The 14010-nt window shown below is 39.0% G+C and overlaps 3 protein-coding genes across 8 annotated transcripts in view; 2 read left to right on the forward strand and 1 right to left on the reverse strand.

Moving 5' to 3' along the window:
* Nucleotides 1-159: 159 nt before the first annotated feature.
* On the forward strand, nt 160-5915 carry srd5a2b (steroid-5-alpha-reductase, alpha polypeptide 2b). Of its 2 annotated transcripts, none has more exons than XM_015028960.1 (5): nt 160-1500; nt 3038-3201; nt 3281-3403; nt 3482-3632; nt 3720-5915. In XM_015028960.1, exons 1-5 carry the CDS (start codon nt 1226-1228, stop codon nt 3784-3786), a joined length of 780 nt encoding a protein of 259 aa, XP_014884446.1. In that variant the 5' UTR covers nt 160-1225; the 3' UTR covers nt 3787-5915. The 2 variants fall into 2 exon arrangements, with proteins under 2 accessions (XP_014884446.1, XP_014884447.1); XM_015028961.1 differs by having other exon boundaries at nt 3302-3403.
* Nucleotides 5916-7067: 1152 nt separating this feature from the next.
* mkks (MKKS centrosomal shuttling protein) lies at nt 7068-10113 on the reverse strand. Its single transcript, XM_015028953.1, has 4 exons — nt 9089-10113; nt 8379-8560; nt 8104-8214; nt 7068-7539 (listed from the first exon to the last, which is right to left on the reverse strand). The coding sequence occupies exons 1-4, from the start codon at nt 10095-10097 to the stop codon at nt 7111-7113; spliced, it is 1731 nt and encodes a 576-aa protein (XP_014884439.1). The 5' UTR covers nt 10098-10113; the 3' UTR covers nt 7068-7110.
* Nucleotides 10044-14010, forward strand: part of slx4ip (SLX4 interacting protein) — a 43662-nt gene continuing 39695 nt past the window's right edge. For 2 of the 5 annotated variants that reach the window (XM_015028954.1, XM_015028959.1), the window contains exons 1-2: nt 10044-10113; nt 11598-11637. In XM_015028954.1, coding sequence (XP_014884440.1) covers nt 10100-10113; nt 11598-11637 — 54 coding nt within the window. In that variant the 5' untranslated portion in view covers nt 10044-10099. Of the gene's footprint in view, nt 10114-10402; nt 10691-11080; nt 11149-11597; nt 11638-14010 lie in introns of those variants that run through there. The other 3 variants (XM_015028956.1, XM_015028955.1, XM_015028957.1) reach the window with 3 other exon arrangements.

Genomic DNA, 14010 nt, shown 5'->3' on the forward strand with positions numbered 1-14010 from the left:
ATAATTGCCTGTTTTTAAGGGGTTTTTTTTTTTAAAAAAAAAATCTTTAAAAAGCCCCGGTTAAAAAAAAAAAAAAAAAAAAAAAAAAAAAAAAAAAACATTTCTGCTGGCAGACTATTTCACTTATATCAAAACTTTTTCCAATGTTGTAAGTGAAATAATCTGCCAGCAGAACTAATACTTTTCTGTCAATATTAAGGAATTATTTACTCAAAATATGCTCCTATGTTTTGCTGAATAGTCACTCAAGTTTTTGTCTCAAGTATACTAAGATATTTGCTCTAAAAATTAGGCCAATCATGCTGTGTTATCGGTCTCTATGAAATTCTAGTTTCACTCTTAAAATTGAATGAATGAATTAATTAAATTAACTTTTCAGTGATGATCTAATTTTTGGAGTTGTGTACTCAGGGCAGCACCACGAACAGGAGAAGCACTTAAAAAGCATAACTTGTTCTAAAGCACTCCAGTTCAATCTCATTACATTTGCATTATCCGGCAGAAAATTTATGATTATTATCTCCAGTAACAACAGGAAGTAATGATCCTTTCAGCTCTGTAGCTTCCTGGGAGCCATACTGTAGAAATCAGATTGCTTCTCACCGTTTGGAGTCTTTTCAGCTTTTATTTGAACTTGTTTCAGTTATTTCCTTTTTTTCTCATCTATTAATTCTAGCCCTGTTTATCTAATTTGACAGGTGTGCCAACAACGTGCTCATCCACATTCATGTAATCCAAGCAGTTGCTGAGGAGATTGAAAAGCTTTAACTACTTGGTCCTATTTCAATTAGGAAATAATGTGCAAGTGCACAAATAAATCTATTAAAACAATCAGATTTCCGGATTTTTTTCTTTGCCCAAGTTGCTTTGTGAGCTTTTTAACTGGATGGACGCATATATTAGGGAGTTTTAACATGAAGCAAGCTCTTACCAGAAGTCATCTGTCACAGATGACTCCATGGCTGTTGCTCCCGGTTTACTGCAAAACCTAAATTTGTGCTCGGGAGGGCGGGATAATCATAACCTCGCCTCAGGCAAAATATGTACATAAGCTGTGAAAAAGGGAACACTTTCATGTTTCAGCAGGCTGGCTGACAGACTTTGGCTGTGTTCTCTGGGAGGAGTCACAGAGAGGCTGTTTACATCCATTCAGCTTTAAACAGATACTCAGGATTAGTTCGGAACTAGAAGGGATTACTGTAGAGTGGAGGACGAGATCTGCAAGATGCACTGCTATGAGAGCGTGGTGAACTGTCTGAGCTGTGGGATGCTGCTGGCAGGACTTCTTCACCTGATCAATCACAGGAAGGCACAGGCCTCCTATGGACGCCACATGAAACCCACCGCTCCAGCTAGGATGGTCCCTGCCAGAGTCGCCTGGTTCCTGCAGGAGATGCCAGCTCTTCTGATGCCCCTGCTGCTGATGCACCTTTCACGCCAATATTCCACTATGGGGAGGGCCATATTGCTAAAGACCTTCTGTCTGCACTATTTCCACAGGTAAGAGCAAAGAGAGAGGCTTAATTTAGGATGCTCATAAGCCCCACAGGGTTGTCTGAAGTACGTCTTTAAAATAATATACCTAAATGTAGTTTAGCTTTACTCAGCAATGACAAACTATTTCAATGATCTTGGTACCAAAATAAAGCAAACCTTTGGGATGCTGCTATAGTTAAAAATGTGGATGATGCATAAAATAATTAGGATTTTTTTTTTTGTCCCTTGCCAGAATGTTTTTGCACTTTGCAGTACATAAACCTTTTAGAAATGTAAACATTTGGAAACCGTACATCCACCTGTGCAAAGATTGATGCAGCTGACATAAACTAGAGCAAATTTGCAGAGGTTTCATTAAAACATTCCCAGGTTTTTTTTTTTCCAGTGGCACAAGTTGCCACCACCTACTAAACAGATTTCCTGTGTTTTCACTTACTAAACATGATAAAATTATTTTTACACAGCTATGTGCTTGCATTATTTTAATTTATTATTTTTAATTTATTTTTCATCCAATTACAATAAAACAGTATGTTTTTTTCTTCTTCTTTTCTTTACTTCCACATTTTTTTACACTGGATTTGCAAAATCCAGTGTAAAATATGAAAGCTTACACCAAATTTAGACACATTTTGCAGATTTTTTTTCCCTAAACTACCAAAATATATAATTTTTTTGCCACTTCCAGAGCTCCCTACAATGTTTTTTTGATGAAGGCTCTCTGGTCACTGACATCTGTCCCGCAGCCCTTGGACATAAACTCAGATGCTTCCTGCTCCACTCTAATGGTTTTTATCAGCTTCCAAGAATCTGACATTTTTGTCGATGCCAAATATGTCTATGTTGAACTGGAGGGACATGCAGTAATGAGTGTAGGGGGAAAAGTTTATCTCTGCCCCTGGTACTGGGGGATTAGGGTTCATATTATATGACCTTGTTTATGTTTGAAAATTTCTATCATTTTACCTCAAAGACAATATAAGCAATGGGAAAGCCATTTACATTCAGCTGGATCTTGAAATGTTAGAAAAGTTAATTTATTTCAATAAATCAGCTCAGTAGATTCATAAGACATATTTTAAGTGTTTATTTCTGTTCATTTTTGGTCTTTACTGATACACTCTCTTATAACATTGTCATGAACTGTATTTGCACTCAATAGTTGATTGGTCCTCCTTTTGCATGAGTTATTGCATCAGTGAAGCTGAACATGGAGGGGATCAAACTGTGGTTCTGCTGTGGAAGCCCAGATTGTTTTGAAAGCAACCTTCAGCTCATCCACATTGTTGGCTCTGCAGCCTCTCAACTTCCTCTCAACAATACTCCGTTCAGGTTCAGGTCAGGCTAATTTGCTGGCCAAATAAAGCACTTCGGACTCGACCTCAAACAGCTTGGATTCTGTGCCTACCTACTCTGCTTCCAAACTCTGGGACCTTGATTTTAGGAATGGCTGAACGTATCCAGGATATGAGCTGTAGTAACGTTACACCTCCACCTCTTGGTCTACCTTCTCTTTCTGTTATCTTTCTGTCTATCACAGGACATTTGTGTATTCCCTGCTAACCAGAGGACAGCCTTTCCCTCTGAGTGTGATGACCACAGGAGGTTTCTTCTGCTTTTTGAACGGTTTTCTGCAGGGTCACTATCTGCTGCACTGTGCCCAGTTTGATGAGAAATGGTCAGCTGGCTACTGCTATACAATTGGTAAGCACACCCTCTTCCCCCCCAACCCCCCTCTCATCTTAAATCCGTTTTAAACATAAGACGGCTTGTGAAATGTTAGTTGTGTTGCATGTTGTTTCAGGCTTAGTGGTGTTTTACATCGGAATGGCCATTAATATACACAGCGATTACATTCTGCGCAACCTGAGGAAACCGAAAGAGATAGTTTACAAAATTCCAGCAGGTATGAACCTGATTATACTCAAGCAAACTCTCCTCCAAAGTGTGCTTACACTCACACGGTCTCCTTAATCTCCTGCAGGAGGCCTATTTGAATATGTGTCTGGTGCCAACTACTTTGGGGAGCTGGTGGAGTGGTTTGGCTATGCCATAGTGACATGGTCCCTTCCAGGATTTTCAATTGCTGTCTTTAGCCTCTGTTTTATTGGACCAAGAGCCTATTACCATCACAAGTACCTACAATATTTTCAAAAGATTAATGATCCCTGTTTTTGTACTGTCGATTCTTTTATTCCTAATTTCTCTTATCTTTGTTGCAGGTTTTATAAGGAACATTTTAAAGAATACCCCAGGTTTCGAAAGGCTTTGATTCCATTCATCTTCTGAAACATCCTCTCATTACTTTTTGTTGGGGAACGGTTCTAGTTTTATCTCTAGAACACCAAACGCATGATATTTTATAGACATATTTCTGAGGTCTCTACTTTTAAGGTTGCTCTTTTTAAACATGTGCTGTGCTGAGGAAACCAGAGTACCCAGAGGGAACCCACACATAAATGGGGAAACCATGCAAACTAAATGCACAAATGCCTGCAGACTGGGATTCAAACCCAGAACTTTATTGCCACAATTTTCTCACCGTGCAGCCCTTGATCTATTTATGCCTTGAAGAAAAAGAACACGGTCTCCTCACCAGAGGGCAAATGTGGCTCACTGGGTAGAGTAATAATTTTGAAGTTGGAATTTGTGGGTTCCAAGTCAAGTCAAGTCAAGTTTATTTGTATAACACATTTCAGCAACAAGACAGTTCGAAGTGCTTCACACCATAAAAACATAATAATGCAGGTTCCAGCTTCTTCCTGTCACATGTTGATGTTCCCCTGCTCAAGGCACTTAACCCAGAGTTGCCTACTTGTCTGCGTATCAGTGTATGCAATTGTATGTGTTGGTGAGTATGACTAGAAGAATGTGATTTTTGTGGTCTTTAGGGTTTTTAAACCATTTTGAGTTTTCAGTATTACAAAAAAAACACTATAAACTCAGTGTACCATTTTTAATACAGATGTTTGCTGCACCTGCATGGATGTGTTTGAGGCCTCTACTATTTTTAAGAAAGTGAATGTTTTCCTCAAACTCATTCTGTATCAAATTGTGTCTACGCTTGTTATTTGCCCCCTGATGGAGGATCTAGTCAAGTGTCTCCAGTCCACCCTTTACAGCTTCAGTCCCTCAACTTCTAAATGCATCCGCGTTTCACCATACATGAGTCAAACAGCTGAATTTACCTTCTGAGCGTGTGTTTGGGTTCTGCACATTCTCGTTTATGGAAGAATAAAGGTGCTGGTTTCGACTCCCTATCCTTGGTCTTTCTGAGAACATGGAGTTTACATGTTCTCATTGTGCATGCATGGTGCTCTCCTGGTACTCCCACAGTTCAAATACATAACTGTTAGATTAAATGGTAGCTAAATTTGTATATATGAGGGTGTGGTTCCCATGGTTGTTTTTCTCTGTGTTGCTCTGTGATGGACTGGGGATCTGTCCAACGACTGCTGGAGAAAGGCACCAATCCCCTGCGACCATTTAAAAAAAGGAAAAGAAATAAAGTAAGCATGCAAACTCTTTTTTGGCAGATGGCTTTAGGAATCTGCATCTAAATTGTGCTTTCAGCCCTCTTAACACCTAATTTATCTTTTATACTCTGATATTTATGAAACCTTTCAAGGCCATTTTGCTCAAAACTCTCGACAGAATCTTGTTTTTGCTTTGTGACGCCTGGTGGATGCTCTCAGAATTGCAGGTACGAGTGCCAGCTTTTATTCAGGAATCCAAAATGGCTGTGCGCACAAAGAAACACTAAAACAAACTAACAAAAAAGAGCTTTTAATAGTGTCCAGCAACTCATAACAACCTAATGTGTCATTAAATGTTATATACACCAATATGCAGTATACGGTAATATGTACAAATCTGAAACCAACTTCCCGAAAACTGCATAACAGTTGAAACACTGAGTTCCTTTAAATCAAGTCTAAACCCCCATGTGTTAGAATTACCTTTGATTTTGATGAAATGTAATGTTTATTACTTGTTTCATAACTGGATACTGTGTGATGTGTGTGTAAAGCGCTGCAAACTGTCTTGTTGCTAAAATGTGATGTTCAAATAAACTTGACTTGACTGGACTGGACCCTGTGGAGTAAAGGCTTTTCTATTCAGGTCCGTTTCATTGCTCAGTGGATCAGATGGTTTTTTTTTTTTTAAAGAAAATGTCATGATTTACTATCATTTGTGCCCACATCAAAACTGAAATTTTATTTATTTTTTTAAGATATGAAAGGAGTATTATTTAATTAGAATTTAATTAGAATTTGATATTTCTTTTGTCTCTTTCTGGCCATACGGTCAATACATATTTCAAAAAAAGTAACAAAACAAAAAAAAGCGGGAGTCCATTTAATGTTTCATGAAACTTTGCTAAGGTTTTTTAAAGGTGGGTAATAACCAGCTCAATTTAAAAAAAGTTCGATGTTCTGATTCTCTGAGGCAGGAGTTTGTTCTGTAAACAGTGGGTTGCTAATTCAAATCCCCACTCCGTCTGTCAGATGAATGGATGACTAATTGCAGTGTAAGGCATTTTGACCCTCTGAACTAGATAAAGCACTATAACATTTCAGGCCAGTTACCATTATTTCTGGTATTAGGCTTTATGTAGTTCAACATTTTGTAGCAGTCTGTATAACAGCAGCTTTGAAGAAACCTCTGACTAAAAACTGTTTTTGTTATGATGTAGAGGATGCTAAGGATTGTCCAAAATTTTCTTGGCTTTATGAAAAGTTCTTCTTTGCACCATCATCCCCAGAGCAGTCCAGAAAACAGCCAACCTTCTTCATCAGCTTGCTGAGCTTTTCTCACCGACTCTGTTGTCCCTCGCTCTGATGCTGTTGCCCCAACAGATGATGACCAAAGAGATTACACACTCCAAAACAGACTTATAGAAGATATGCAGCATCCTGCTGCAAACACCGAGGGACCGAAGTGCAAGATTAATTCTCATAAACTTCTGACCAGCACTCCAAATATTCAATTATGCTCTAAGGCTGATTGCAAACAGTACATGAACAAAACTGTTCTGTGTTTATGTGTTGCACTTTTCAAATGTTAAGTTGTCATGGATGGTGATGCTGTGGACAGGAAGGATCTTCGGTAGCAGTCAGTATTGTAATAAAACTGAAAAGTGTTCTCACTGAAGAACATTCTGAAGGCTGTCATGACATGCCAACAGCTCAATATCTGGGCAGTAGAGACGATGTTCCACAGTAACATGTCCTGGATGAGACCATAAGTTGTTAACAAGCTCTGATAATCCACCTCATTTGCTTTTGCTGCTCCTCTTTATATCTCTTTCTGGCCATATGGTTAGAAAGACGCTGGAGTTGAGGACAATACTCTTTATGATCCATGGAAGAGATGGTAGGAACTTCCTGCTTCTTGCTGAAGACCAACATTCCCAAAGCATGATGGTGCCACCATTTTGTTTTACAGTGGGGATGCTATATTGATGTGAATTAATTTACTGCCAGAGTGTTCTGCATGCTGAATAAGAATAGTAAAAATGTAATTTACTGTTTACATAGCGTAATAATAAAATTAAAAATCACAAAAGTGTGTCTGTGACGTTATGTCATTGTTGATAACACATCTCTTTAGTTAGTTCACATCCTGAATGACATATCTCACATCCAGTACAAGATTAGCAGTTTCCACGGCAACTTCTAACGCGTTAACTTTAGCTGTGAAGGAGTCGAGTACGGTCGGCTGCAGCGGTGACGCTGTTAACAAGGGTTCTGGGGAGAACTCTGCATATTCAGTGTTTAGGTAGCTCCACTTTTTATTTTGGCAGCTTTGTACCACTCCACAGCCACAGAGTGCCGCAGCGTCCTCCAGATGTTCCTCTGCAGCATCTGAAGGGAGAGTCCAGTGGTGTGCGTGAGTCAGGTCGATGAGAGAAGCCCCGTCGTCGTGCTCTAGAGACGTGGCCACCGACTCCAGAGAGCGGCAGAACGCCTCAGCGGCAAGAAGGTACTCTGTCTGTGAGCAGCCCAAAACAGGTGAGGACTCCGACACGTCATTCTTGCTCTGTAAAAGAAGATATTATCATTACAAAAGCTAAGATTAATGTAAAGTTTAGGGCTGGACGATAATGGCTGAAAACAACATCTCACAATATAAGCGTTTTGGATCAGGTGATATCTATTTTTGTTTTAAATATCTGGAATACTGGAAAACTAGTGACGTGACCTTTTCTCTTTTATCCAGTTTTCACTACATGCTGTTGTTTTTTTTTTAAACTTTTAAGAAGTTATGAGGCAGGGTGGCAAAACCTTAAACTGATACTGCACAAGTTACTCAGCTGCAGGTTGTTGCTAGGTAACCAAAGACTGAGTGAGTTAATAGATGCCACCAACCTTGCTTAGCTAACCATGAGAGGCTGAGTGTCTAATTTTTTTCCCTCTGCCTACATCCCCCAGAATGTCGTGTGGTTCTGGATAAGAGTTCAGTGAATGTTCTATATATTGAAAATATATAGATACATTATCTATTAACATTGATCCTGTGGCTACCATAACATATATTATTACTGATTTATTATCCAGCCCTAGTAAAGTTAATAAAAAATGAATAAATGGAAAGGATTTTGACCTGGTGTCTGACATAAGCAGCTAAGTGGGTTTCAGTGCAGCCACCTCCGAGTAAAGCACACGGCTCCCTCAGAGTGAGCCTCAACACATGCTCCGTCTTCTGGCACACCAGCTGCAGCATTTAAAAAAAATATTGGTTTATAACATAGGCATAAAGAGCCATGTATCATTGAAAAACAATAGCACCGCCATGCATTTTACATCCTTAATATCCTTTATTAATTTACTTTATGCATTAAAACCAACAATGGAGCTGTAGTTTCTATTTTATCTTACCTTCAGTTCACTGAGCATCGTTTCATTCCTGTGGCAGAGGATCATGGTACAGATGGTTGTTTTCCCAGCAGGGTGTAAATGCAGCTTTGTCTTGGATCCAAACGGCCTAACACTGACATTATGGACCTCTCCATAGGCTTCCCATGGGACTGTGGTGTGCAGTGTTGCCACAGGTTGAGCACCTATTAGAGAAGTAAACCAGGAGCAAAATGTACTTTAACTGCAAACTACAGACATTGATGAAACGCAGTGTACATGTAGGTGCTTACAGAGGCTTCCAAAAGAATGCAATCAGCTTTAAATTGTCCACATTTTGTCATTTTACGACTCAGAATGTGATTTACTCAGATTATATGTGAAAGATCAACACAAAGTAGTGGATAATTGTAAAATGAAAAGAAAATTCTACATTTTTCTCACTTTTTTCATTAGTAATAAAAATCTGAAATGTCTCTGTTTATTTGAGTTTAGCCACCCTGCATAAAATTCAGTGAGCACCATTGAATTCAGAAATCCCCTATATAGTAAATGAACTGTCTAATCTGACCGACTGGACAGGGAGAACATTAATCACAAAAGCTATTGTACAAAAAAATTCATTTTCAGAGATGCCTTGCATCCCCTTCACCGTTATTGTACTTTTAAGCAATACTATGCAATCTAGATTGTATTTGTACTTATCTGTATATTTGGATGAAACAAAGTCCTACCTGTCAGCTGAATAAGTGGCTCCATGAGGCTGATTCCAAGTCTCTCTATGACTATTACACCATTGCATCTCAAGTAGTGCTGCAGCACTGGGTGGATGACCTTCTGACACACAAATAACTTCACCTCATCTTTAAGCACCTGCTTTCCAAGTTCCAAAAGCTGATCTACGATCTGTGAGTCAGTGTCCACACCCTGATGCACCTCGATCCTACCATCTCCAAGTTCACTAAGATCTCCAGCCAGAGATGCACTGAACAGAACCATACGGAGTGGACTACAAAGATTGCCAAGAGAAATGTTTTCAGGCGTGTCCAATAGTAGGCCTGGAAAGACGGCTGATTCCAGCACAGAGTGTCCCTCCATTGGGATAGTAACTGTTCTGCCAAGCCGGACTTTATCTGGGATGTTGCAAGGAACAGTCAGTAAGAAGGCTTGAACAGCCAGCCTGCTGATGTGGGCTGATTCTGGTTCTGAAAGCACACATGTCGGTTTGCTGGAGATAACACTGCGAGCTAAAGTAATTAAACTCTGGCTGCTGCAAAAATCCAGCTGGACTTTACAACCACAGTCCTCTTGTTGTAGATGAGCAGTGCAGAGAGACAGAAGGTGTTTGTTTACTCTGATTATCACGTTTTTGCTGAGGTCACACCGCCCTGCTTCTTCAATTAGAGACAGACAGAAAATAGAAGCAAACAAACCACAGTCACTAAAGCGGGAGACGTGATTCAGAATGGAGCCTTTTATCAGACTCACGATGGGATGAGAAGAGGAAATGGCTTGAAGGAGAACAGATGAGGTGGAGGTGGTCACTACGGCCCCTCCGATGTTGTTATGAACTTGTTTCAGCCTGGCAGTAGGACCGTAAGAAGACTTGAGAAGCTCCTTCATCAAGCGGAGTTTGTTACAAACATCTGAGCTGTTCAGAGGGAGATCCGTACAGACAGAGGGAGATTTCTTCACGATTCGAGACATCTGCATCAGTGAACTTAAATAACTCGCTATATACATCAATGCTGCTTCAAATGTAAGGGTGTCAACTTGCTATTACTCACTTAGTGGTTTTTAACACCGCCTAACTAAAACATTAGCAAAAAAATGCAAAGGTTTTATATACATGCTTAAAACGTATTAATAAATATTGCAGTGCTTTAAAAAGTTTACTCTTTTTAAATTAACATTGCAATTTTATTTAAATTGTTTAAACTGACGACAGACAAAGTAGAAAAGAACAACAGGCAACATACGAACACCACTCGTTTCCATGGTAGCGGTTACAGCGTTTAATCCCACAGATGCCTTGTAAACTTGACACTCATAATATGGCGGCTGTTGTGCCGTACTGATTCCATGGTCCTCAGCGACCGCCCGTCGTATTTCACAGTAACTCCCTCAAGCTGATTCGTTTAGTTTACTCGCTTATTTATATTTTCACAGAAGAGTGAAAATATAACTTATGTGCATTATTTTATATTTTGATTAGGCTCTGTTTTGCGAATCTTCCCAGTAAAAACAATTTCTGATATTTATGGCAGTTGGTGGACAGCAAAATAAATTGACGTCATCACCAGGCGCTTTGCATATGTCGTTCAAAACGGTTGGCGGTATGAAATTTTTACATATGTCTCCCACTTTAGCGAGGTTTTATCTGACTTATTTAATAGTGTGTAATTGTGATGCCATTAAGTAACAACCTTATATTAATGGCAGGTATTTGTCGTTTTTGAAGTTAGTTGTTTACTGAAGGAAAAAAAAAATACTCGAGGTTTGAATTTGGACCTGTACGTCTGGAATACTGGGGTTCATTATTGTTGTAAAGCTACAAAAAAGCTGTGTGAATTTTTATATGCATATATTGAGAATTACGTAAACTATGTTAGTTCTGAGGCTGTGTACAAAAACAAAAAAACGCAGGACTTAGATTTCTTAAATCTGTGCTAGTTTGTCCTCCACTAAACATCTGAAGAAGTAATTTCCTTTGTTGTATTTTAAAGGTATTTATAAGCACTGTAGAACAACTCGGTGCACATTTTACAGAAGAGATTGAATCCAACCTAATAAGTTGGGTTGCTTGCAAAAATGGTGTTAAAATGCTATGCATTTAAATGTTATGCATGTAAAAAAATATATAATTTCAATACTTTGCAATCACTGTGGATTATTTCAGTCCATGTTTAACTTCCTAAAGACTGGTTTAAGGGCATTGGAGATTCCCTTTTAGTTTTTTTTTAAATAATTAAAATAAGCATAAGTTATGTACAGTATTTAAAAATAATTTGCCCTGTCTTGTATTTTTTCTATAAATATTATTAAATCTTAGATTTTCAATTTGAAGTAGTTTTCACAACTACAAATTACTTGTCAATAGTTTGTAGAAAAGTAGATTTCTAAAACCTGTGCTAGTTTGTCCTCCACTAAATTTCTGAAGAAGTAATTTCCTTTTTGTCTTTTAAAGGTAAGCATCTTTGGCCAATATTTTAGACATAATTCAAGCTGTGTTCTCGTTGTCAGGTGCTGTGAAGCAATGTCTCCTTTCAAGTTTGTCATTAAGGTAGGTAGAGTAAGTCAAACCCCAAAGGCCCCCTGTACCCTGAATCACTATGATGTTAGGGAGCATGTCTGCCATATTTAATTCAATTTTTTAGGCATTGATATGTAAAAACAAATCTATCCTTTGACACCTTGCAGAGTTGATGTTAGAATTTCTCAAATTGTGATCATATTTTCAAAATTAAGAATAAATAAAAAAATTATCTGATCTCAAAACGATGGCTTTGGTGCATGCCATTTGATGCTCAAAACAAAAGCCGTCATTTTGAACTGCCGTCAAGTTTGAACTGAAAAACCTTTTGCACTTGACCGTTCCACTTTTTGTCCTGTCGCAACTGTAAATGCAATATTTTTTGATTGGGGAAACAAAGTAGTGCCTGATTAAGTGGATACTTATTCAATCTTTGTTATATTCAAATAATCAGCGCCAGTCAATATTATGTAGGATCACATTTTGCCTCGGTTTCAACTGACCTGCCTTGACTTGCCTGGCAGTTTAGTTGGAAGGGCATGCATTTGGTGCCACAATATTTCCATTTTTAGATGATAAGTTGAACAGTGCTCTGTGAAATATTATAATGTGAAACAATGTTTTAAATCCTAACCTTACTTTAAATCTTTCTCATCCTTGACCTGTCTGCTGTGTTTCTTGGTCTTCATGATGCTGACCTCTAACAAACCTCTGTGGCCTTCACAGAACAGCTGGGGTTTAATTGAATTGCACACATTTGGACTCATTTTACTAACTGGCTTAGGTCTGGATGGTTGCAGTGGATTTTTAAGGGTATTTGAGTAAAGGAGGCTGATTACAAATTAAATTTAGACTTTGTCCGTGTTTAAAAACATTATAAAATGATTAATCGTTTTCTGAAATGCATTATATTGGGTATGAAAACACCTGTTCAATGACTGCTGGAGAGAGGCACCGGGCAGCTTTTCTTCTCTTCTTGGATTATTTTTTCTTTGTCCACTAGAGGGGAGTACAGATATGCTTTTCAGCTTCTCCCCACTGTGGCGTGTTCAAGTGTCTGATCTCCTTGTGCAATTTCTCACTGACTAACCTTTGATCCTGTTGCTAATAGGCTCAAGCATCCAGCACAGGAGAAACTTGCTCTATTAAAAAAAAGCCGTGCAGTTCATCCTCAGTCAGTTTCTCTCTCAGAAATAATGCACGTCAGATGTTTTTGTTAAGTGCGGGAAAAGCTGCTGCTCTCTCTTTTTGTTGATGTTTCATTATTGAGAGGCTGGGATGAGGGCTGCAGACATTTGCGCTGATCTCTCACATCCTCCCTAATGCCATATGCGCCTAGTTGACCAGATATTGGATTCAGTCTCCTTATTTGTTTCATATGCATGCCTGCATACGGGTTAACCCACCACCACCCCCGCTGGCTGGTTGTGGGAGAGTAAAACCCTGAAGGTTCGAGGAATGTTCCGTCCCACTTGGCACATAATGATACTGTTGTGTTAGTCGGCCTGAGAAAATGCGCACAGCCTCCACCACTCTTAACCAACTAACCACGAACAAGTATGTTAAAATGAATCGGTCCAAACAAAAGCAGCCAAAGCTCAGCCCATGACTTCTCATAAGACAAAACAAGTTTTTTTTTTAATGATTTAAATACTTAGAAAATCTGTTGAGCTGAGGTGTTGCTTGTCTATATAGCATAATATTTATCAAAGGATTTCTGAGGAACTGTCATGAATTTTTAGCCACGCTAAGAAGGCTGTTCAGTTGTTTTATGATTCTGTCTCCCTGAAGTGTTTTTAAAGCTGCTCCCTCAGTGGATCTGTAGAGCTGCAGGAGGTTCTGGTATGCTCCTTCTTAAAAGGGCTTAGACTATATAGTGACCTGCCACTTCTCAGACCTCCCGAATAGGGGGCCTGCAGGCTTAAAAACATGATCCACCGATGTGCTTGCTTGTCTGGCGGGACATTGCTGCAGCAGATCTGCCTTCTATTAGCATTATTCACTGCTGACTTTCCAGCCGCCCTGAGTTCTTGTCTGAGACCGAGATGTTTCTTTTTTTTTTTTTTTTTTTTAGAAACAAAACCGTTTGAGGTATTGCAGAGCAGTTTAATGTCAGAGGTTTATGTGCTGCGTAGTGTTGTCACTCTGTAGATGAGCTCACAGAAGACCACACATAGTGCATCGAGTAAAATCTTTGAGATTTTTGTGATTGGAAACAATTTGATTCTTCCCAGATCCATGAAACAAAGCAAAACAAAACAAAAAGATAAAAAAAAAAAAAAAACTGTTTTCCATCTGCCTCGCAAAAGTATTCATACCCCCAGAACTTTTCACATTTTGTGCTTTTTTGGAACTGTTTCTTTCAGTAGCAGTAGTGGTGAGTCTTTTGAGATAAAGTCCCTT

The sequence above is a fragment of the Poecilia latipinna genome, unplaced genomic scaffold (assembly GCF_001443285.1).
Source record: "Poecilia latipinna isolate Pla-1442-1.1 unplaced genomic scaffold, P_latipinna-1.0 Scaffold140, whole genome shotgun sequence".
Lineage (NCBI taxonomy): Eukaryota > Metazoa > Chordata > Actinopteri > Cyprinodontiformes > Poeciliidae > Poecilia > Poecilia latipinna.